The 23,408-nt window shown below is 44.1% G+C and overlaps 1 protein-coding gene and 1 long non-coding RNA gene across 2 annotated transcripts; one reads left to right on the plus strand and one right to left on the minus strand.

The window, feature by feature from the left end:
• Nucleotides 1–83: 83 nt before the first annotated feature.
• LOC306788646 lies at nt 84–2,951 on the minus strand. Its single transcript, XR_013772610.1, has 3 exons — nt 2,883–2,951; nt 2,488–2,624; nt 84–1,079 (listed from the first exon to the last, which is right to left on the minus strand). It is a non-coding gene; the product is annotated as an uncharacterized lncRNA (long non-coding RNA).
• A 4,063-nt stretch (nt 2,952–7,014) lies between these two features.
• ywhag1 (3-monooxygenase/tryptophan 5-monooxygenase activation protein, gamma polypeptide 1) lies at nt 7,015–20,247 on the plus strand. Its single transcript, XM_079284194.1, has 2 exons — nt 7,015–7,221; nt 19,496–20,247. Exons 1-2 carry the CDS (start codon nt 7,135–7,137, stop codon nt 20,150–20,152), a joined length of 744 nt encoding a protein of 247 aa, XP_079140320.1. The 5' UTR covers nt 7,015–7,134; the 3' UTR covers nt 20,153–20,247.
• Nucleotides 20,248–23,408: the final 3,161 nt, after the last annotated feature.

The raw sequence follows: 23,408 nt of genomic DNA on the forward strand, positions 1-23,408 counted from the left end.
GAGAGATGCGTGACAGCCATTTCTCGCGACGTCGCTTGGATAGTTCCTTCGTGTCATTTCCTTGATGTGTAATGACCGCTGGCAAACGAAAGAATGATTTCTTGTCTATCAGCTCTGCTCCCACAACCAAAGACAGCACAAAAGTTCACCATGATCGATAGGTTATGCGACTCAGCCGTGCATGCCAGTGGCTTTGTGTGTACTCCAACATGGCCGACAGCTAAACTGTGACGTCACACGAGACCACTCTATAGAGAGTAGACCTAGGTTACCCTTTACACTGGAGGGATGGGGTGTTTGGGTTCAGTATCTCAAGGTAGCTACCCGAAGGTTTACCTGATTTGGGTGATATTTAATTTGCCCTCCTAATAAACAAATAGACTGTTAAACTTAGCGTCAGATTAAATAACTGACTACAGACAACTGATTTGGGATGAAAAGAACAAATGTTCACTGAGTGCTGTTTAAACTGGTCAAATAATATTAACCCTTTCGGGGAAAACAAATACAAAACAACAATAACAATAACACACTTACAGCAGACTCAGTGTATAAAACCAGATTCTTAACTTTAAAACAATGGGCCCCACTCACTCTCACACACACTCACCCACTCACTCACTCACATGAAAATAATAAACGTTGCAGGCCTGTAAGCTCGGGTGCGGGGCTGCCTCGCGCGTCCTGATCGTCAGCAGAGCGGAAACACCAAAACCTCAACGGTTCATCTTCAGTCTGAGGGAAACAAAACAGTTTGTAGTCCAAAATGGAGAAAACACGTTGTTTTACAGAGGTGACGGCAACAGCGGTGAAGTCCTCGTCGAAAAAACCAACCGTCTCGTCCTGTCAGATGTGACGTCCTTTCATCCAGCAGCTCAACCACTTTAACAGAACAACTTTTCATAAAAATGAAAACCCCTCTGCAAAATCTACTGATATCAAACAATCAATATGCCGTGCTGTCCACAGTTAACAGTTTTGTTCTCCAAAACTAGACTTTCAAAACAAACGATCTCCCCTCGCATTTCTCTGGCGATCTCCATTGATATTCCTCCTTCTCCCTCTCCCGCAGTTCCCCCCTGTAAATAAAATATACATTCATTCAATGTTAAACACAGCTTATACGCGGATATGTGAGTTCTAGTGCACGAAGGTCAAAAACGCCAGGTGGGGCACTCTAGCACTCGCCTGAACAAAGTGGAAAATACTAGAACTCTGAAGGATAGCTTTTGCCCCAGTTAAATGTCACATAGTCTTACAGAGAACTAGTTTCAACTGCCTGCTCCATCTTAGAGATAGAAAGAGGCGCCCTTGCATATCTAGCGCCTAGCTTATCTAGTCGGCCGAACATAATATGCTGTTACATCAACATTTCACACACACCGACGTTCCAGAGAAGGCGGGACCCGGACGTGAGCCAGTGTGGGCGGAGATGCCCAGTGCTCCAACCGGCTGTCTGTTAGATAGAAACAGATCCGCCTCCTACTTAGTATTCAACCAATAGGCTTCCATCCGAAGAACCTATTCACGACTCGCGCACTCTGTCTAAGCGCCTTTTAGCTTTTCATTCGCTCCTACAGATTGAACATTTCTAGGTCCGTGCACGTTTAACTGCTGGACATAATACTTCTGTTACAAATAAACCTTATTGCTTGAATTGAGCTAAACGCCTCGACCTAAGTCTGTTCCCCTGAGTTTTCTCCTCAACATGAGTTTCATTCACAACACCCCTTTTTCCCGCTCCTTCCTTAACCCCGCCCTCTCCTTTACCTACAACCAATCAGAAACACCTCGCTCAAACTGAAAACACTATCAGTGTTTTCTTTCCTTTTTTTCTGGTTTAACCCATGGTTTGCAGTTAATATTGTTTTAAGCTGTTTTCTTTGAAAACTAACTTATTACACCAGGGCTACATTGATATCCAAAAAAAAGATGTTTTTCAACAATAGAGCATATGAATCATTTGGCTGGTCACATTGCTGACACATGTTTTTATAACTGAGCAGTCACCTCGCTACCACTCCAGGCACGGCCATCCCTCATGTTCTTCTCCATATATCTCATCTTCTCCAAAAAACATGTCATCCTCATGCTCCTCCTGTTGGCCCCGAAAACAAAGAGTGATTTGTTGAAACCAGCCGCCCACTGATAGAAGCCTGTTGGTGTGACCTTAAGTCAACCGCCATTGGTGACTTCAAAACATTCAGATTTCCACTGGTGGTGACAGTATTTAAACAAATGACAATCAAAAATGGACCGGGATATATAAAAAGGACAATACAGCAAATAGCAAACAACAAAAACACACACACACAAATATTCTGTATATTCTTCCACTGTCAGAGTGGTTCTGAGGTCCCAGCAATGACTGACTCTACATTTGGAAAACATATAACCTACAACATGTCCTTTCTCCTTATGATTTAAATGATTCATCCTGATTAAAAATGACAAAAAATGAGGATGCAGCAAAGCCATGGCACTGACCTTTGGCACACGTTATTCTGCTCTTGCTTTGTGCAGGAAAGCTTAACAGATAGCTAACAGTAAATCCTTTCAATAAAGACCCAGGCATCCGTTGAAGAGTTTCAGGGCTTCAGTTAGAAGTTCTTAATTTTGTAAAACTGTGGAAACACAATATGAAATATGGCCTTACAAACTGTCCATATACGCATACGTTACATGAATACATAACAACAATCCAGCATATAGCCAACATGAAAGAATGTTCGATTAGCTAGCTTCTAAGCTAATATTAACATTGCTGTCAATGGAGAAATGCTAATCGCGATTAGCATTTAATGCAACGCAAATACTATATTAACAGAGCAAAAACAATAGAATATAATATATCTTCTCATGCTTCATGACGAAATACTCACAGACTAAGGTCTCTCAAGGTTACCAAACAGAAGAGGTGAAACATTAGTGCAGCGTGTCCTTTCATTAGAATACCAAAACAACGAGGTACTAACTACGGCAAGAGAGGAAGGACAAATGCGAGCATGAAAAGGCAATGACATTCTACAACACAGAAATGTGGGGGCAGAACACACGTGTTATAAGTCGTTCCCGGGAAGGGAACATGGTCCATTCCCGTAGACATGTCTACAACAATCTCGTCTCGATGCAGCGGGATAGGGGGCCCGCCGCGCTCCTGCAGGACCAGGACATAGGTGACCCCCTATGTAAATGGCCAGAATCGGGAGATGGGGGAGAAGCGCTGATCCTGTCAGCGCTTGGTGCTCGAGGAGGTGCCTTGGTGACCCTCGATACTCTGACGTTTGAGGCTCGTGGTTCTCGATTTTCATAGCGCTATTTTTCGAAGTATTTTACAATTTACATTTCTCATTTCTTTCGGTGCTTCTGGTAGTCCACATCTTCATGGTGGTTCTGCTATCACAACTTCATTTTTGGATGGTTATTTTCCAGGTATTTTACAACTTAACGTTCGCGGGTCTGGGAGTACAACGGACCCAATTTCCGGGTTGCACGGGTTTAACGGGGTCCATATCTCCCCGAAAATAGAACGCACTGTGAATCTCTGTGTCTCCTATAACACAAACTCAGATCTGCCCTGGAAAGCCTATTTGGGATGCTGTATAAATAAATGTGGGGTGTTTTACATTCACATTTGTGGGGCTGTGTATTCAGCTGTTCTGCTAATACACCAACATTTCACAACTATAAACCTCACAAATGTCCCTTCATATACATGATTAAAACATTACATTAATACATTAAAACCAAGATATTTTTTCCCCTATTTTAAATCTCCTAATATGACTTAGAGTTTTTGAATTTTCTGACTCAATGCACCAAGAGAGCCCTTCAGCTCTCTCCTCGACTGATGTTATTTCACCTCCGAAAAACTTGAGCAAAAACTCAACCGTGGAGACTTAAAACTGTGGTGAACAATGACTTTCAGGCCCAGCATTACAGCAATGCACAGGTGATACTCATCAGCTGATTAGACCTCACTCAGTGTCTCCTGTGATAAGCCTGCTGCTGTTACCACTGTGTGTGTATAAGAAGACATTCAAGCGACTAGTTACTGTAGAGATACAACTGTTTAATACACCACCGCCATCTACTGCAACATAACGCCGGTGCACCCCCGCACAAAACACAAGCATCACCTGCTGCCTCTGTATTCAAGCTACACAGTAGCTGAAGAAAAGCAAGGTTCCATTAACAAAGTCGATGAACAGGTTGCTTTTCTGGAAACAGAAACATGCTAGTCATTAATCATAGTCACGATAACGGCTCCACACACTGGGCTGGATGTTTGGGTGACACAGACACTGCAACTCTTTTTAACGCCACGATTTTGGAAAATGAGAACTTTATTACCACACACAGACGCTGTATATCCAGTCACTTTCGAAGCCATCAGCTTATAACAGTTAGTCCTGAAGACTGGTTGCAGTGGATATGAAGCCAGACACAAAGTACTGTCATTGTCAAAAGAAACACACATGCCCATTAACATCCATTACCTCTGGACACTTCACAACATACAGAGCATGCCAGACTCCTGAAAAACCCAATTATTTTTGCATAATGATGTACTGTACAAACTTCTATTGCATATTGACGTGCTGTACAAAAAAAAATCAACAAACCGCATTGTCAGCTCACCATCCACCGGAGTGTGGATGGTGAGCCCGTATACTCACATTGAGATATCCTAGAGATTCTCACCCGTTAAGAGTCACCAAATATGAAAACCTGTGAATAGCACCTCCGACTCATTTGTGCTAAGGCAACCATGACACTATTATGGAAAAAAAGAAGGTAAACAAATCGGCTAAAACAGTAATTGAGCTGCCATGTTGTTAACACAAGTGGACATTGAAACGGGCACTTTATTCGTACCATCAGGTGTTTTATGTGCAGATTAAAAATCAAGTTATGGGGGCAGACCACACGGATACAAGATGTGAAAATAATATGAAAAGGGCTTGTGGAATGGTGTTGGTGTCCAGTGGACACTCGAAATAAACTTGTTGTGCAAAGAAAAGTCCAGGAGGAAACAGACTCCAAACCTTCCAGTGAGTCACAGGTATTGATTTTGGCTTTCACATCAGCACCCAATACCTTATGGTCAAATCAAAAATGGAGATGGATCTCTCCAGCAAAGTACCATGAAAGGGTCAGTTCACTACCCTCACACATTATGTACATGGATAGAGATACCACAAGGGAAAATGAGGATATATTCTGTTTTGTCTGATTTGGGTGAACAGACCCTTTAACGCCTCCTCACAAGCTATGCGTAAGATACACCAATTAGCCGAGTAGCAATTGTGATGACAGTACATAATTAGCCACTGGTGAAACAAGTAACAGATTTATAATCAATACTCTCATAAATACCCTCAGACCATTGCTTTTCACACGTTTCCATTATTTTGCACACGACAGTATCACCACTAACAGGGGCTTCTGTTGAACCCGATTAAATACAAACTAACAATGGCATGGCAGCACATTCCATCTATGGAACAACTGGTCTGAGGTTCTGACTCCACTGGAGGAAGGATTGGGATGTTATGGCATCACACGAGTAACATCAATTTAAACACCGTGAATTCATTCGATAGATATCTAAACTGGAAGATTGCACGCGTCACCATTTTTGGTGAACTGTGACGTCACCTCAGATTGTAATTATCCACCATCAAAATACATAGTTTGGATATACTATACATACGTATATGTATGAAAATATCCTAGTAACTTCAGCCCCATTTGTCAAATTGTACTTAGAGATGAATTTGCATCCTGTATTTTGAAAAGTAAAACACACTAATTTAAGTTGGACCTTTGAGTCATTAATGAAAATACGTGTAGGCCGAGCATGAATGTAGTTAAGAAAAGGAAAAAAGCTAAAATGGCTGTCAGTAGTCTGGCCGGCTCAAGAGCAAAGTTGGAGCTTATCAATCAATTTCAGAAACATCAGAATGGCCTGTACAAGAGGGCATGTTTGATGACTCATGATAAAATGACTCAGCATTATGAGCTTGCTTAATACGAAATCACTATGAATCACTAGAAATGGCATATCCATAGTAACAAAGATGGTTTCACAAACAACTTATATTGCATGAGAACGAACCGCTAGTAAAGGGATTTTATATTAATACACAAATTCAGCACTAATTATCCATGATTTAAATGATAAAAAGTGCACCCGTTAATGAATTCTAAATCTTTAACTTTGAAATGTTATTTGGCTCGTTGTTATGCTTCTCCTCTACCAAGCAACGCGATTGCAGTCTTGTCAAACACAAGAACACAAGATATGAACTGCTCTGTGGTCACGGGTGTGTCTTTTCTTTATCAGCAGGCTTTGAAAGGTGACTCAGCCAATCAGACCTGAGGACAGCAAATCTGTCTCATTGGCTATTATCATTATCATAGAAATAATAAGTAAATCATGATTTAAATATTACCCGTTACTACTTACATTTCAAACAAAAAGCTACGGGACTTGCACTTGAGCTTCACATTCTCTATTTAAAAAAAAACATTCTCACAATATCTCACTCCAAGGAGATGCTGTGACATTACAAGCCTAATGTGTGCGGATGTAAGGACTCGCAAATTGATCAAGGATTATCAACAATGTTGACATTGTTACCAGCTGAAATAAAGAAGGCCAGGTTTTTGACATGAGGCCCCTCTTCAATACAGGATCACTAGCATATTGGTTGGTGTTTTAGTGGAGCATTCTCCTGAAGTCAAAGTCAGGAGCTGGCAGTTGCCAGGATTGACTCACTTGGCCTGTGAGTGTGAAAGATGAATCCACTACAATATATGCTAACGTTTTATTTTAAAAAAAAAGGACATGTGAAGTGTACATTTGCTGGACTGTGGGGGCAATAGGCCGTGCTGTCACTCTCTCCGGACCAGGGTCGTGACGTCACTCCGGTGAGGACACGCCTTTTTGGGGTGGTGACACAAACCGAGGGAAAGGGCTCGGAGGGGGGAGGGGTGGTGTCCCGTCGGCAGGCGCACAGACAGCAGGCAGCAGCTGCAGCGAGAAGGAGCCCTGCGCCGCAACTCTGCATTTCAAACAGTCACATTACGGGTTATTTTAGCTCCGAAACGCACGCACCGCATCCCAAAATGGTAGACCGCGAGCAACTGGTGCAGAAAGCCAGACTGGCCGAGCAGGCGGAGAGGTATGATGATATGGCAGCAGCCATGAAATCGGTAAGTAGGTTTCCTCCGTTACGACCCTTTCTCTCGGGAGCATTTAAAGAAGATATATAGACACACAAATAGCTTCATCCATGTGTGAGTGTGTGTGAGGAATGTGTGACAGCTAGCTAACATAGCCATTAGGGCAGCATTACGCAGCCAAAGGGACCGAGCCTCTGTGTCAGAGCGCTTTTTTGACTTAAGCGAGTAAGAGACGCGAAACTGGTGTATGAAAGTTATGATTAAAGAATATGTTTAGGAGAAAGACGTGTTCGCGGGCAGGATCGCGTGCTGCTATAGTAAGATTTGGGAAACATTATTGAACAGCACGGCGAGGCCCGCGCAGCCTTTGCTCACATTTGTGACCCGTTACCGCACATCTCAGAGGGTTTAGTCATGACATGACGAGGTTCTAATAAAATCAGCATTTCGCAGTGAATCAATGTCTGTTTTTCTTTAGGGGGGGGGGGGGGGGGGGTTTGGCGGTGAGCTGCGGTGGATTGTGGTTGAAATGCGGACTGTTTGATCTTGGGGCGGTGCCTTTCACCGGGCTCCTTTTAAAAAAAACACCGACCAGGCCGCTTGGTTGTAAACTGAAAAAAATAAATAAAGAACCTGCGGAAATGAAGCACATTAATGACGACAAGACGTGATTTAACCGCCCGGCTGGGTCAAATGTGGGCTTGATCGCGAAGCAGTATCAAAATGAGCCCCGTCGAAAGATGCGCATAGTGGCGGAGCAGAGGGCGAGCTAGGTGGTACCACGGTGATGAGAGGGGACATGGCAGCTGTGTCGGGTTCCGGTTTTGGGTGATGCTGAGAAATAACGAGACGTCGACTGAGTGTGATACACCACTTTTCTTTAGCTCGACGTGTAAGGTGCAACGAGCAGGCATGCGTCCCCCCCCCCCCCCCCCCCCCCCCTCCCTATTGGCACTCGTTTTGCGCATTGGGAAGAGCAATGTTGGCTGAAGGTTGATCGCAATCGATTTGCGCAGAAAAAAAACGCGAAGCGTCCACCTTTTACGGACGTGGGTGTCGGTGGACGGGCGGCGTCTCCAGAACCCTCTGTGGATGTCATATTGCAGCAAACTATATATATTTTTTGGGGGGGCTGCTTAACCGTAGCATGACTGGCTGCCCCGTACCAATCGGTGCCAGAGTAGCAGCCGCATCCCAGTGCGTCCCCGGCCTCTCTCACGGCAGGTTTCCGCCACACAGAGGCGTGCCGCAGCATCTGGCAAAGATGCAGCAGTAGGCCCACCCGTAGTGCACCATTTCATATAGGCAGCAGGTTTTTTTTTTTTTAAATCACAGCATCACAAAGGCTGCATCTCTGTGTCAGTAACTGTCTGGACAATGAGATCATGGAGGAAGGGACACATTAGCACGGCTCCACCCACTTCCCGGTTTATGCTGAGTCAGAGAGAAAGGGAGAGAGAGAGCTGCCCCACACCCAGCCAGTCTCTGCAGCACCCAGGCATCTGGGTGTGACTGCTGCCTCGCCCATCCTGCGATGGGGAATCCCCGGGCGGCAACGGAGCCAGATAGCCGGGCTTTACGGAACACGACGCTGCACCCGCCCTCTGGAGGACACTCAGGAACCAGGCCCGACCCAAATGAACGATGGTGTCGATTAACTGCCGTTAGCGCTTAAATAATAGAAAAGTCTGAATTTTTACATCCGACACTAATGTCCCGGCAGAGTTTCCAAAACTCATCTTTTAGAAGCTATGTCACATGTTTTTAGTGGAGCTGTAAATCCTGCTCGTCCTCTTGTCGGGGACGGCTACCAGCGATCAGAAAGGCAGACCTAGTGCTGTTCTTCTGTGGATCCTCCTTAAATCTAAAGAGCACACAACTGGCGAGGTGTGTGTCTCTAGCGAGCCCATTAGCCTTGGACCAAGAGTCAGAAATGAAGTTGGGATCCTGGACTTCGACAAAAGCCACATGAACAGAAAGCGATGTTTAGAGTTGTTCAAAGGGTGTGTTAAAAGCCAAAGAAATTCATAAGAGTTTTTACATGCATTTAGTAGACCATATAGCGGTGTAGCTTATTCACTATAAACTGTTTTACTTGAAGCATTTGAGATTTTTGTACACGCTTTTTCTACCTTGTGGGCAGCCATTGCTTTCCTTTTATTTTCATACAAATCAGAAACATGTAGTTTTTGTAATACTAATAAAATAGGCTGTATTGTAGTTTTTTTCAAGCAATTTTCTCAGGCCAAATTGTAATTTTCTCAATATATATTTTAATGATGTTAGTTTCCGTCATATTTAGAATTTGTGACTTAGTTTTTTATTCAGCTTACCTTGCGACTAGCAGTGCTTCTTCTTCATTCGAGGAATGAAAGAACCCAACACGTTGATTGCCTCTCAACACGTCGATTGCCTGTCAACATGGCGACGCCCTAGCCGGCGGCTCGCAGCGAACGTTGATAAAAGTCAACTGTTCAAAGTGCAAACGGCAACAACAGTGCCAACAGTGTTAACCTGAGTGGGAACCGGAGGGTCGGGCGTTATCAGCTGTAACTGCAGAGCGGCGGCTGTTAGCTAGCCAGTGGGGCTCGCTCACATGTAGACATTACTCCAATATATCTTTACAGAGCTAATGGTTGCTTGCTGCTATTTTAATGCTCTGAATATCAAATGTATCACCAAAAAAAACCTTTAAATATCCAGGGCTTAAGTTTGATGTTCATTTTCTCGCCACGCCTCATTTTCTTAACATTCTGCTCCATTAAACTAGCCAGGTCAGACATAAATATTCAAAGTAACTTTATACGTCACATTCATTCACACATCTCATTTGGAGAGCGTCTCAAGGAGTGCCAGGCACAGAGAGCCACGGCTTCCGTCCCACTTAATGAACTGGATGCATTATTCTCTCATGGAAGTCCGTGCAATGCATTAACGGATACATTGTGCTGCAGCTGCTGGATGTTCACTGAATGTATGTTTAACACGTACTGACTGAGTAGTATTACTGCATTGGATAAAAAAGAAATGGCAGACACACGTGGCTGTAAATCTAAGGGATGAAACAGAATAGCCGAATATCCGACTGCCTCCAATGTGATTATTTTAAAGATAAGCTGTAAAAACATTTGTTTTAATTTGAGACTTTTTTTTGTTAAAGTGTGGTTTTCCATACATTTATCACAGGTACAGTGTCGGCCATACGCTCTGCATCTGCACCAGTAGGGAGTGACCCAACACAAATGTTGTGGCTGCATAATATACCTGCTCAGTGGGCCTGAGTGGGAGTGCAAAAAAAAATCGAATATATGAAAATACGACTGTTGTTGGACTTGACTGTCCACATCCTGTAAAAGCAGTAACTGTGCTCCCAACTAATGAAATAAACCAAATGGTATTTCTGTTTCTTGTGGAGGCCGTTACACTTGACTGAGCGCCATCACTGCCACTCTTGAAGTCTGACACTTCAGCATCTGATTTGTCTGTCGCTATGAGAAACAACATAAGCTGAAAGGGAAACGGGGACTTGTTCCAGAATTTTTCTTTTCCATTATCCACTTTTACTCCTCACTGCTTAAAGCAAACTCCACGATCGACCAGTGTCTTACATCCTCAGTAGAAAACAGTGGTGCGTGATGTGGGAGTGATCTGAATCTCCATAGAGTGGGTGTGAGTGGGATGGTGGGAGGCTTGTGGGAGATATCCTCTACACCAGCGGTTCCCAAACTTTTTAGGCCACGCACCCCCTTCTACATCCCGACCGGGTTGACGCACCCCCAACCCGCCCCCCCCCCCCACACACACACACACCTTAAAAACAAAAAAAGCAACAGAGCCGCATAAAAATCGGACGAATGAGAGAACAGTTTGCTCGCGCGTGGCGTTTGTTTACAAGATAAAAAACACAAAAACTCTTCCTGCACCGTGCCTTCGAAAAGGTAACGGACGTAACGTTACGAAGGTAACGGACGATTGGCCAGATTGGCCACATCTGTAGGCTCGTCTACTTGCAGAGTGTAAAACTCACTCTTCTTCACGCGACCGACCAATGTAGCCAGGATGTCTTCGGACAAAGCATCGATGCGCGCGACAGTGTTGTTGGACACCGGGATCACGTCCAACTTTTTCGCTTCTCTCTCTCCAATCATACATTCCACCATCTCTTTAACATTGTTCCCTCTCCACCACCGCCTCTCCTTCTCCCTATTACGCGGTCAGAATACTACCACAACACGCCGCCTGTCTTCGGCAGAAATGCGCTCATCCACGCACGGGAACAACACCGAGTTGTAATATATACCTCCATAACACCCCGCCACTCTCGGCTCATACCTCCCCAGCAACGAGGCACATCACCCGGTCACAATACCTCCAGAATGTCCCCCGGGTGAAATCCGGGACTTGGTTTTATGGTTCCGAGTGGCGGGCGCTCACTCGTTGGCGCCGGGACGCGAGGTCTCCAGCCATCCCCGCCGTGAGGCGCCCGATCGTCAGGTCTTCAGCCCTCGGAACAGGCCGCGGGTCAATAACTTGTGGGTGGCGGGGCAGAGGCGAGGCAGATCACAGAAAAATAATAAAGACTAGAGTATGGCAAAGATATGTTGATGAGAAGCGTATTTGTACGTCAAACACAAACGTAATCAGGGAGAAAATACGTTCGTGGTAAAACGTAATTGAGAATGCATTTTAGTTTTGGGGGAACGTAATTTTTAGGAGACAGGACTGCACCGCCATTACATTTTTCCTCTCGCGCACCCCCTAGAGGCAGCTCGCGCACCCCACTTTGGGAATCCCTGCTCTACACCAAATCAGATTTGTCTCAAAATGTGCCACTGTACTGAGTGGAAAACTGCTATTTCTTTCATTAGCCACTGATGATTAGCTTCATTTCAGATACAAATTGCTACAATTATTGTGCTAAACTAGCCCGTACACTTCCCCGTACACATCAGTCCAATTATGAATGCAGCCAATGTCATCTCAGGACACTTAAAGATGTCCCGAAGTGAGTCTTGAATCAGCGCTGAGTCACAAAGGCACTACGAGAGAGATCCACCTCACCCACCTACAATCAGGTCCGCTTCACAACATCTTGCTTGCATTTGCAGCAGGATGTGCGGAATTGAACCGAGCTATATTCCCGACAGCAGCACTTTATTGCCTCGCAGCTTCATTCAGTTGCCGTGATGTCTACTTTTTTCCTTTTGCTTAGTCACCGTCAACGGGTGCAGGGAGGGATGTAATTACTGGCGGCATCGGAAGGCATCACATTGACACACCAACCCTGACTTGCAGTTGTGATACAGTTCATATGAAAAGAAAGAAAGCTCAATAAAATGAAGTAGAGAGTATACATCCCTAGTGTGGAATGTGAAAACGTACAGACTGAGTCTGCCTTTCAGAATGGTCACGTCTTCTGGTTGTTGTGTTGCAGATCAGAGGAAACACAGCAGCAGTTTCAGCAATTATCTAGTACCCACTGATGTCGATTGATTGTGTCGCATATGGAGACACAAGCACTTTGCAGTGTCCCATTCCATGAAGGACTTAGCTCTAGAGTGGGTTTAAAGAACCAGATCAGTGGACCTTTTTAACTTGCAAAAAAAGAAATATATATATTTTTAGATGTCTCCCCCTTTTTAATTTTGGGGCTAGGTTCTTGCGTTTATGGCGTTTCGTCTCCTTAGGTCATGGAGTGAAATGTCATTTGACACCATATTTCATGTTCGTAGTGCTTGGAAGTTGTTGCCTTATTGCAGTGGCGGCTGGTCAATAGAGGGCCATAGGGCATGGCCCCACCATGAGCCACATAAAAAATAAAAAAAAATTATAATAATCAAATTATACAAATTGTCAATATTTGTGTTTTTGAACTATGGAATGTACCCAGTAATGTGTGTAAAATATGATATCTGCGCAAAATATATGCTTTTCCTGCTCGTCCTCTCCGCCTGTGTGCTCTCTGCTCGTGCTCTCTGTCTGTGTGCACGACACTCTGAGAACGCGCAGCTTGGGGGGCCTGATCGTTTTGGCCCAAAAGAGGCGGGTCTATGAAGCAGTTTAGCCAATTGCTGATTCAAGATATAAATGAGTGACATACAATTGAGCCAATCAGCGCCCTCAAATAGATTCAGCTGTGGGCCAGAACGATCAGGCCCCTCGCTGCGCGTTCTCGTCAGGAGAAGTCTCTACAGGCGCCCGCGCCAGCGCGAGCACTCCTCCTCCAAGACCCGTTTGAGAGGAGAACTTTGGCGGAGATTCTGCAGCCAAAGAGCTGATATCAGATCAGCCTGACCTCACAATCAGACAGCAGACTCGCCGGAAAGGGAAGCAGTACATGAAGCTTCTGTACTAGCTGAACACCAGACAGGTTTGGCTAGCTGGATGACGTCATGCTAATAATTTATTTAGCTTTTTAAAACAACGGGGACGGATCCAGCATGGACAGTTACGGGAGTGAGGGATGAGGAGGTAAGGAAACATGAGAACACCAGGGTAGGGAGTGAGGGATGAGGAGGTAAGGAAACATGAGAACACCAGGGTAGGGAGTGAGGGATGAGGAGGTAAGGAAACATGAGAACACCAGGGTAGGGAGTGAGGGATGAGGAGGTAAGGAAACATGAGAACACCAGGGTAGGGAGTGAGGGATGAGGAGGTAAGGAAACATGAGAACACCAGGACACACATGAGAACTCTGTCAAGCTACATATTAGACAAAGTGAACATCTTTTATTCTACATAGTTGTCCTCAGTCTCATCTTGGTCATGGAGACATCAACATGTAATAGAGATGTTAAATTAACAGTGAAAACTCATCATAGCTTAATTTAACATCAGTATTCATAATTACACTTCATGTTTACTTCTCCTGATCTTTACCTCCCATACAAGGTCCATAGGGGCATCTCAATAAATAAACAGGTTATATTATATTATATAAGTGTTATTTACTGATTGTTTTCGTGTTGGAATACATGTTAAATATTTAACTGCCAAGTAATAATGCGTGTTTGATACTTACATTTTTTTTGCATTAAATCATACTGGGATGTTTGCTGAAATTGATAGGATGGCCCTACCTAGAACATTTTCCACCAGTCAGCGGAGGGGGGGGGGGTTGTCACATCAGGTTAGGGGAGCGAGGGCAAATGCAGCAAGGAAAAGACAGAAGGAAAGCGTGGAATGGGGAGAAAAACGGGGAGCTGTGGGACTGTGGCCAGCCTTCATTATGGGAATTGTAATCCATTAAATGGAAATGAAAGGTGGCGGGCGTTGAGGTCCAACCCAGCCTCTACTTAGGCCCGGCATATCCCCTTACCCTCGCAGCCCCGCAGCTCTTACAGTCTCCTGTGGATATTAATGGTCATGCAGAGATCTGTCAAAGAGAAAGTTATTGATTGTCCTGCCTGGCCCTTTGTTTGTATTAACACTCAGCTGTTTGGAAGTTTGACTGCCTTGTGCGAGGATGAGTCACGAGAGAGACTACGTGATTGATGAGCTTTATGGGTAGACAGAGCTCCATTGTCATCAGCTGCACCGCAGCTTCCGTCAGGGCTTTCTGCTCGCCCCGCAGCCTTCTGAAACAAAGGCATCCATGTTTTTACAGATGTGTTGTTTAGGCCTGGTGTTTCTGGCCTCTCCGGTGCTCCAGTGCTGACATACTCTGCTGGTTGCATTTGCTGGAGGTCAGATACTTGTTTACACTAATTGTAATTTAATGGGCTAAGGCAGAGGCTGTGCTTCAGCAATGAGGAGGGAGGGGGGGGGGGGATTTCTACTGTGCTTTTAAGTGGGATCATTACGCAACGGGTGCCGGTCATTGTTTGTCTTCTACTCGTTCAGTACAGAGGTCATTGTGTTGATGACGGTTGTACATTTTTACAATGTCTTGTGGAGGAACACTCCTTAGTGAGGAACAAAAGTCAACAGTACTGCAAGTGGCCCTCTAGAGGCTGTCGTGTTCATCCTAATTCAAAGGGGTGTTTCCTGTGGGGAACATGAAACTACTTAAAAGCTCCTGGTAGTCTGTCCACTAGTGACCTTTTGGACTGAGCTGACAATTTGGATTGAGGGTGGCACCAGAGGCAATGCCCGAAGTAGGTAGAAATGCTGTGGGACGTTGGGTTTCTTTAGTAAACGTCATGGTAATCTGCCTTTAAGATTTTGAGACAAGCACATGTACAGCTTTTGGCCGAGTATTGGCTTTAAAATTTAAAAAAAATATTGACGAGGGCTCTAGAGTCTAAAGCCGTGCTAGCAGCTCCGTGAGGTTGTACTTTGGCACGATGCTTTGAGGTAAATGTTCATTAATGCCAACATGCTCAAGTTTTGATGTTTAGCAGGTAATATTTACTAGGTTCACAATCTTAGCTCAGCATGCCAAACACTTGCTAATTAGCATCTTACACAAGTGCAGCTAAGGCTGATGGAATGTAATGTTGCAGGTATTTGGTCATAAAGCATGAGTATTGAACAAATTTAAATTTTGACCTGATGATGGACCAAGATTAAATGTCAAGAGATCACCAAAGCCAGTAGAATTTCACCTCTTCAGACCTCAAATATCTGTAGTTTATTTCACGACAATCCATTCAATAGTTATCAAGATATGTCACTTTAAGCCGAACCTTGTGCATATGCCAGAGGAAAGGATAAAATATCACCAAAGTCAGTTGTGGGAACCATGATTATCCGTACAAAAATAAACTGCAATATCCCAAATAGTTATTACGATGTGTTGGTGGCACTAAAGGAATTTACCCTTCAATATGTGCACCAAATCTCTGGGCAATCCATCCAGTCGATGACAAGTTATTTTACAAATGTCAACCTCATGGTGGCGATAGAGAAAGTCAGGGCAATTCCCAAGCCCAAAAGATTCATCCTCTGAGGACCATGGGTGTCCGTACAGAACTGTTTTTCGTATTTTAGGCTACAGAATGGACATTTTGACCCGATGGAGGTGAGGAAAGCTCATCCTCTGGGCAGCATGAATGTGCTCGAAACATTTGACGGACAGACCAAGAGACTGACTTCACCATCCTCAGGCCCTGCATGCCACTGAAACATGATTGAGGTGAAAAGGTTGCTTGTGGTTTTTGGAGTACTCATGTTTCATACGCAGGTTGTGAGCTTTTAAATCATTTTCGTCTGGAGCCAGGAAAATGACGTTGCTGTGGCTGACACACACGGAGTTGTTTCAGCCGGAGTTGTTTCAGCCAGAGTTGGCTGAAAGGTGTGAGATATGAAATGGCTTGTTTTGCACATACACCCACCCACAGTGCTGCAGCGTTCGCCATACCATCAGCCATGTCAGCATCCTTGCCATTAGCAGCTTGTGGCCAGCGTCTCCAGCAGAGATAGAAATGGCTCTCACAAACAAAGCAGATTTTGCAGTCGCCCTGGAAACAGGAGATTGCATCACTGATTGGTCTTTGGTCTCCGCTCCCTCCCTCTTACAGTAATCTCATTAAAGATGGTCAGTTCTGTTTAATAGAACTGTGGCTTTGATCGCATTTCTGTATGCAGACAATGAGTTCATCAGATGAGGACACGAGTAGTCATAGGTTTTGTGTCAATAGGCTGTAGTAGCAACTGGAACAGGGATTAGCAGCTACTCTGTTATTGGAGTCTACCCAAAGCAGAGTGACACAGCTGTTAGCTTATCGTGATTAGGATGCACCTCAGAAGGTCACAGGTTTAAGCTTTCCTGTCCTTGAGCGAGACCTACCCTAAAGCTCTGCCATGTGTCGAGGATGCTGCACAAACACTATCATCAGCATAACCTCTGGGGAATAATTGTCTCAGTGTGATTACAGAGTTCCTAGCGACATGTTTGTCTCTTCCATACACTGCAGCAGCAGAGTGCTACCCCACCTGGGTGGTTTGGAGAGGAAACTAATTTAACCGAAATAAACCGTAACAGAATTAGACATATTATTCTCAGCCACGCTAGCCAGGCCTCTATGGATGGTGATACCAGTCTGTTCAACAGTCCACTTTGGTCCAGACAGAAATATCAATTGGATGGATTGCTATGAAGATTGCTGATATTAAAATTCTCAAAGCACAATTATTAAGGAGTACTTGTTTACCCTAAAACGGAAGCATTTCTTTGACTATTGTGGTACAGTACTTAAATTAATAAACGTTTTCCTATCGAAATACATAAAGAACATCCTTACAATCCCTTCAGTTTCACATGTAGTTTTATGATGACCGACATAGCGTTCAGTATGGCCATTGTGAAGAGCCGTTCCACATGATCGGCCGGGGCCCCCTGCTCTGCTGCGCTCATGGAACTGAAAAAGAAAGTGACAACAGGCTTTACACTCAGAAAAGGCCTGTAAAGATGCCTCTGCTGCACAGTCCCAGTGGGGTATAAAGGATTAAATCCTCTAGCCAGACACAGGCCTGTCCAAACAAAACAAAACCAGCTTTCAGAGCTGCGGACAGCCAATCAGGAGTCCCCTCAGAGGATGGAGGCGTGGTTTACCCTGCAGAGCCAGTTGCCTTGGGAGTTGTACAGTTTGTCTAGAGCAGGCATGTCCAAAGTCCGGCCCGCGGGCCAATCACGGCCCGAGGTCAGATTTTATACGGCCCGCGCCTTCTGTCTTAAAATGCATTATTTATGGCCCGCCAGCACAGTCAAAACGGAATGAATAAATCATACAAATTCAACATGCAATTCCTATTTTTACCTCATGGTGGCAGCACCACTCTGTAACTGTCTGGCTGTTTGAAATTGGCTCTGACCCTTGAACTGTCATGGCTACGGCAAGTAAAAAAAGGAAAGTCGATAATGAGGGCCGCCGCTTCCAGGAGAGGTGGAGATCGCAATATTTTTTTCACCGAAAACCGAAACAACTGTGTCTCCCTAATTTGTCATGAGACTGTTGCCTTGTTTAAGGAATAGAATGTAAAGAGACACTACGAGACCAAACGTGCTAATGCTACAACAAGCTATCAGAGAGCGTCCGTGCTAGAAAAGTGAAGCAACTCCGAGATAACTTGGCCACACAGCAGCGGTCCCTTTCACATGAAAACATCATCAAAGTAAGCTGCGGAGTGGCCGTGGTAATTGCTAAACATGACAAACCTTTTACGGAATGTGAGGTTATCAAAGACTGTGTTATGAAAATAGCAGAAAACATTTGCCCCGAGAAGAAGACAGAGTTTGCTAATGTTTGCCTGGCTCGTAACACTGAAGAGCTATCATCAGATACGAAGAGACAACTTGATTTTTTTCGTGAGCCTGTTTCATGTGTGTTGAATTTAAATGTTAGACAACTTTTCATCACCCTCACTAAGTCATATTTAAGATTGTCTTGAGGTGAGAATATTGATCGGTTCCTATGTAATTAGCTTTTAGATGGCTTGTTCTTTGTTATCTGACTTTCAAGATGTGAAAGAAAGGCAGAATAGTTGTTGAGATGTGTTCACACATGAATGCTTACATTTGGTTACATTGCTATTTGCTGTCATTGAAAATAAAATGATAAAATAACAAAGTATGTATAGGCTACTTGTATTGTTTAAAATAATGTCAGCAGGGACTGTTGGCCCTTGGGCATTTTCACATTATCAAATTTGGCCCTCTTTGAAAAATGTTTGGACACCCCTGGTCTAGAGGCATCTGTGACCGTGTTCAGAATCGTAGCTTTGTATGTCTTCGCTTATGCTGTCCAACAACTTGGGATGGCTTCGGTTTGACATGTGCACAGAGGATTAGTCATTAGGGGTGGGGGGAAAAATCGATACAGCATAGTATCGCAATATTTTGCGTGGCAATATTATATCGATACATGGACGTATGAAGTATCAATACTTTATTATATAAACTATTTAAAAAAGAAAAATCAAATCAATTGCTTATTCAGTCCACTAGATGGTGCCGAGTTGTTTTCTGGTGAGGTCAGCAGAGGTGCCGGGTCTGCGTGCGTGATTGGATTGGTAGGAAGTTGGTCGAAACAAAGATGGAGACATCAGAGAAAGAACTCAGATAAAACATGTTGACACAGTTTTCCTTTGGGGACATAATTTGAAGTTGAAAAAAGTAATAAATCGCAATATGTGTTTTCACACTACTCAGAATATCGCAGTATCGCGAAAGTATCGTGATAATATCGTATCCAAAGTATTGCGATAATATCGTATCGCGAGATCTCTGGCGAGTCCCACCTCTATTAGTCATACGTTGTAGCATGTTACAGTTTATAACTGTCCCATTGTCAACGGTTACATAACTCTTCACAAAGATAAGATAACAGATTACAAACGCCTGCATATTTTTCTTTCTCTATAGGTGACAGAGCTGAACGAAGCACTATCCAATGAGGAGAGGAACCTGCTCTCCGTGGCCTATAAGAACGTGGTCGGGGCGAGGCGTTCGTCCTGGCGTGTCATCTCCAGCATTGAGCAGAAGACGTCCGCCGACGGTAACGAGAAGAAGATCGAGATGGTGCGCGCCTACCGGGAAAAGATCGAGAAGGAGCTGGAGGCCGTCTGCCAGGATGTGCTCAACCTCCTCGACAACTTCCTGATCAAGAACTGCAACGAGACGCAGCACGAGAGCAAAGTGTTCTACCTGAAGATGAAGGGCGACTACTACCGCTACCTGGCCGAGGTGGCCACGGGGGAGAAGAGAGCCGCGGTGGTGGAGTCCGCAGAGAAGTCGTACAGCGAGGCCCACGAGATCAGCAAGGAGCACATGCAGCCCACCCATCCCATCCGCCTGGGCCTGGCTCTCAACTACTCAGTCTTCTACTACGAGATCCAAAACGCCCCGGAGCAGGCGTGCCACCTGGCCAAGACCGCCTTCGACGACGCCATCGCCGAGCTGGACACCCTGAACGAGGACTCCTACAAAGACTCCACTCTGATCATGCAGCTGCTACGAGACAACTTGACGCTGTGGACGAGCGACCAGCAGGACGACGAGGGAGGAGAGGCCAACAATTAAGAGTCCAAAACCTCATTCTGCCAAAAAAACAAACCGCGCGCTCACAAATGACAAAATAATACGAGTTAAAAAGTTCTTAGAAATTAAAAAACAAAAGGAGGGAGGGAGGGAGGGCGGGTGGGAGGGGAGGCGGTGGAACATTGGCGGCCAATTCAGCAGATGGTACCAACGTGGCTGCTGTTCTTTATTTTTCAACAAATTAAAAGTGAAAAAAAAAGGTTGACAGACGGAAGACAATTTTAGTTTGAGAGATAACCTAGTATTTAAAAAAATAATAAAAAGAATGAAACCCCCTCCTCGGTAGCCTCTGCAGCGTTTGCCAAAATCCCGCTTTAAAGGCAAGAGGTACGTCATTCATCACAGTGTGACGATTGGGTAAACTCTCCTTCACACTGGCAGAGACTGGTCTTACCGCGCAAATGAAGCTCAGCTGTCTTATTGTATTTGGTGAGGGGAGGAGCATTCGGAAAGTTGCGGTTGAGCAACCAGAAAATCGGAGTAACCTTGAATGTCGCGGCCTTGCTTGGCGAGAGAGAAAGACGAGGGCGAGAGAGCGAGAGAGGACGGGTTGCAGAGATGGAGAAGGGCTTTTATAGGGGTGTCATCGTGACACCTTTAGTTGCAACACACCATGATCGTCGGGTGACAAGCACGTTGTCTCGGCTATTGAGGATGACATTAAAATAATTGTTTTTGTTTTGCTTTGTGTCCAGCTCATACTGTAACTAAAAAAAATACAAATTCATAAAGTAAACTTAGTGCAGCTTGTCCCTCATGTGCTGATGTGCTTTGTTAAATAAATTAACAGTTTTTGGACACCTAATTCTTCATGTCAGTATTGTCGTTACTATAACAACTACTATTGGCTCCTTGTAGGAAACAAACCCCGATTTGATTTGTGGAAATCCGGATTGCAAAATTAAATGAATGGAAATTCTTTAAAAAGAAAGAAAAAACACCATCACGAGTCGACCCTTATTCTCCAGTTATACGATCTCCAGAACAAACCCGTAGGATCTCTGAATCGGCCCCTGGAACCACACACTGGATTGGTGAACAGTTTGTGGACAGAGCACATGCAACGCTAAGTAGAAGCTCTAAAAGCAGATCTGAGGTTTGTGGACTTCGTCTTCAGTTTCTTGGTCAAGAGATGCACTTGCCTATTATACTGTTCCTTCAGTGTAAGATAACTGCTCCAATATTCTCCATAATACAATACTGTGCATGCTGGTGATGTATTTATACAGTAGCTTCGATTTATTAACTTATACTGTAGATGTTATGTATTCATATGAACATGGAATTACTAGACCTTAAATCGGATTCTTTTCTATTTATTTCTTTTTATTGCGATTGTTAGCTAGACCTTACTTTAATCTGTGTTTTCTTTACTCCATTTGCTGAAGTACGCTATACCAAAACAGTGATTGTTCACAATAAATTGATCTGTTACGGACATCGCTATGGTCCCATGCAATTCTTGGTAAGGGGGCCAAAACGTGAAGGACATCATCTTGGCTTATGTTGGACAGCGGGAGTGAGTGTGTTCACAGCGGAACCCAGAGATTTAGTCCAGTGACTGTAACGTAACTATGGTAATTAAAATACTGTAGAGTCAATCAAATAGTGTAAAACTGCTACATTTTCCTCCCTATACATTTGGTGCACAACAAAGTGAAATACAGTCTCTTGGGACCAGGGCGGTAAGGTTTTCAGCAGCAAAGTAGTCCTCTGTAAAGTGCTGTCATTAGTAGTAAAGGCAGCAATACCACGGTATAAAAAAAACACTGTTACAAGTCCAGCATTTAAAATTCTAGTGGAGTAGATCCACTGAAGTGTCATCGGCTAAATGTGCAGCTATCAAAAGTAAAAGGCAGATTATGCAGAACGGCCCCTCTCAAAAGGAAAATATGACGTTTTTTTTATCCTGTGTGCAAAAGATATAAAGTTGATTATCGAGTAAAAAAAATAGAATATATTGTGACTTCGGGGCTTTTTAACATATGAAATTGGTGAATTTTCTGAACCTTTGGGTAGTTCATAGGTTCATGGTCTCTTACGGGTATTGTTACTTATTTTCTCCCGATTAGACGGACTGGTCTTTGATGACATCTCCATCTCTTTCTCTCTCCTGTTTTTTTGCAGGACATGCAGCGTGCCGACATATTCTAAATTCTTGCATATCTTTGCATGACTCAACCTGACCAGGCAGGTTGCCGATGAATGCCTGTCGGAGAGCAAGGCCTTTAATCTAAAAGTAATGAATCACATTTTACGAGCTGATCAAACGTTCTGCATGTCAAATCCAGAGTAACAACTAATCACAGCTGTGGAATATATGCAGTGGAGTATAAAAGTGAAGGAATAAAACGGAAGTAAAGTAGCAGTACCTCTGAATTGTACGTGTATATACAGTAGGCTACTTGGTTTCCATCACTGTTGTTGGGCGACTTGGTTCCACTTAGCTAATGCTGTCTTAAAAGTAACAGCATGCTCACGTAGGACTATCCTTCCAACACTGTAGGGAAGCATTTGTAGTTTAATACCCTCTCGAGGACGAGGGCATTCAAGAGTCACTCGGCTCTGGCTAATGACTCTGAAAAACAGCCGAGAACAGCTGGAAGTTCAAGACTTCCTCAAAAGAAACATTTAACCTGCAAGTGGAAACCTGAGAGCTATTGCGAAGAGTTACACTTAGAAAAATACTGCATTTTATCAGAAGAAACGGTCCCCTTTGTACGGGATAGTGTTGGTTCATTGATATCCCGGAAATATTGAATACAGCTGATCTGTTCTTCTCTTGCACTCCAAATCCTGATTTATTCTACACAGAAAATATATATTTAATACGCAATCACTTTTTGTGGGGAAGGTAACAGAAGGGTCGTGGTTGCATTTGTGTCCTGAATACACCGTTACAAATGGACTGCCCTCATCGGTAATGAAGGTAAGAGGCTGCAAACATGCTGGCAGCCTTTCGCTGCTGTACACTAATTAGCAGAGGTGGGAAGAGTACTAGATGATAATATGCTGCTGTAAAATTAAAGGACATATAAAATGGCAGTAGACTTCAACGTATACGCTACATTGGGATCAGCAACATGAGCCCCTCATGTCCAAACCAACAAGTATTTCCATTTATGGCACTTTGAAGCCCGTTCATACCTCACAAAATTAACAAAAAGAGATGCAACTCAGACAAACAAAATGACATGCAACAAGCCACAGAACCACAGAAGTAAAATAACCAGACCCT

Source organism: Melanostigma gelatinosum, assembly GCF_949748355.1.
Source record: "Melanostigma gelatinosum genome assembly, chromosome: 14".
NCBI classification, from domain to species: domain Eukaryota; kingdom Metazoa; phylum Chordata; class Actinopteri; order Perciformes; family Zoarcidae; genus Melanostigma; species Melanostigma gelatinosum.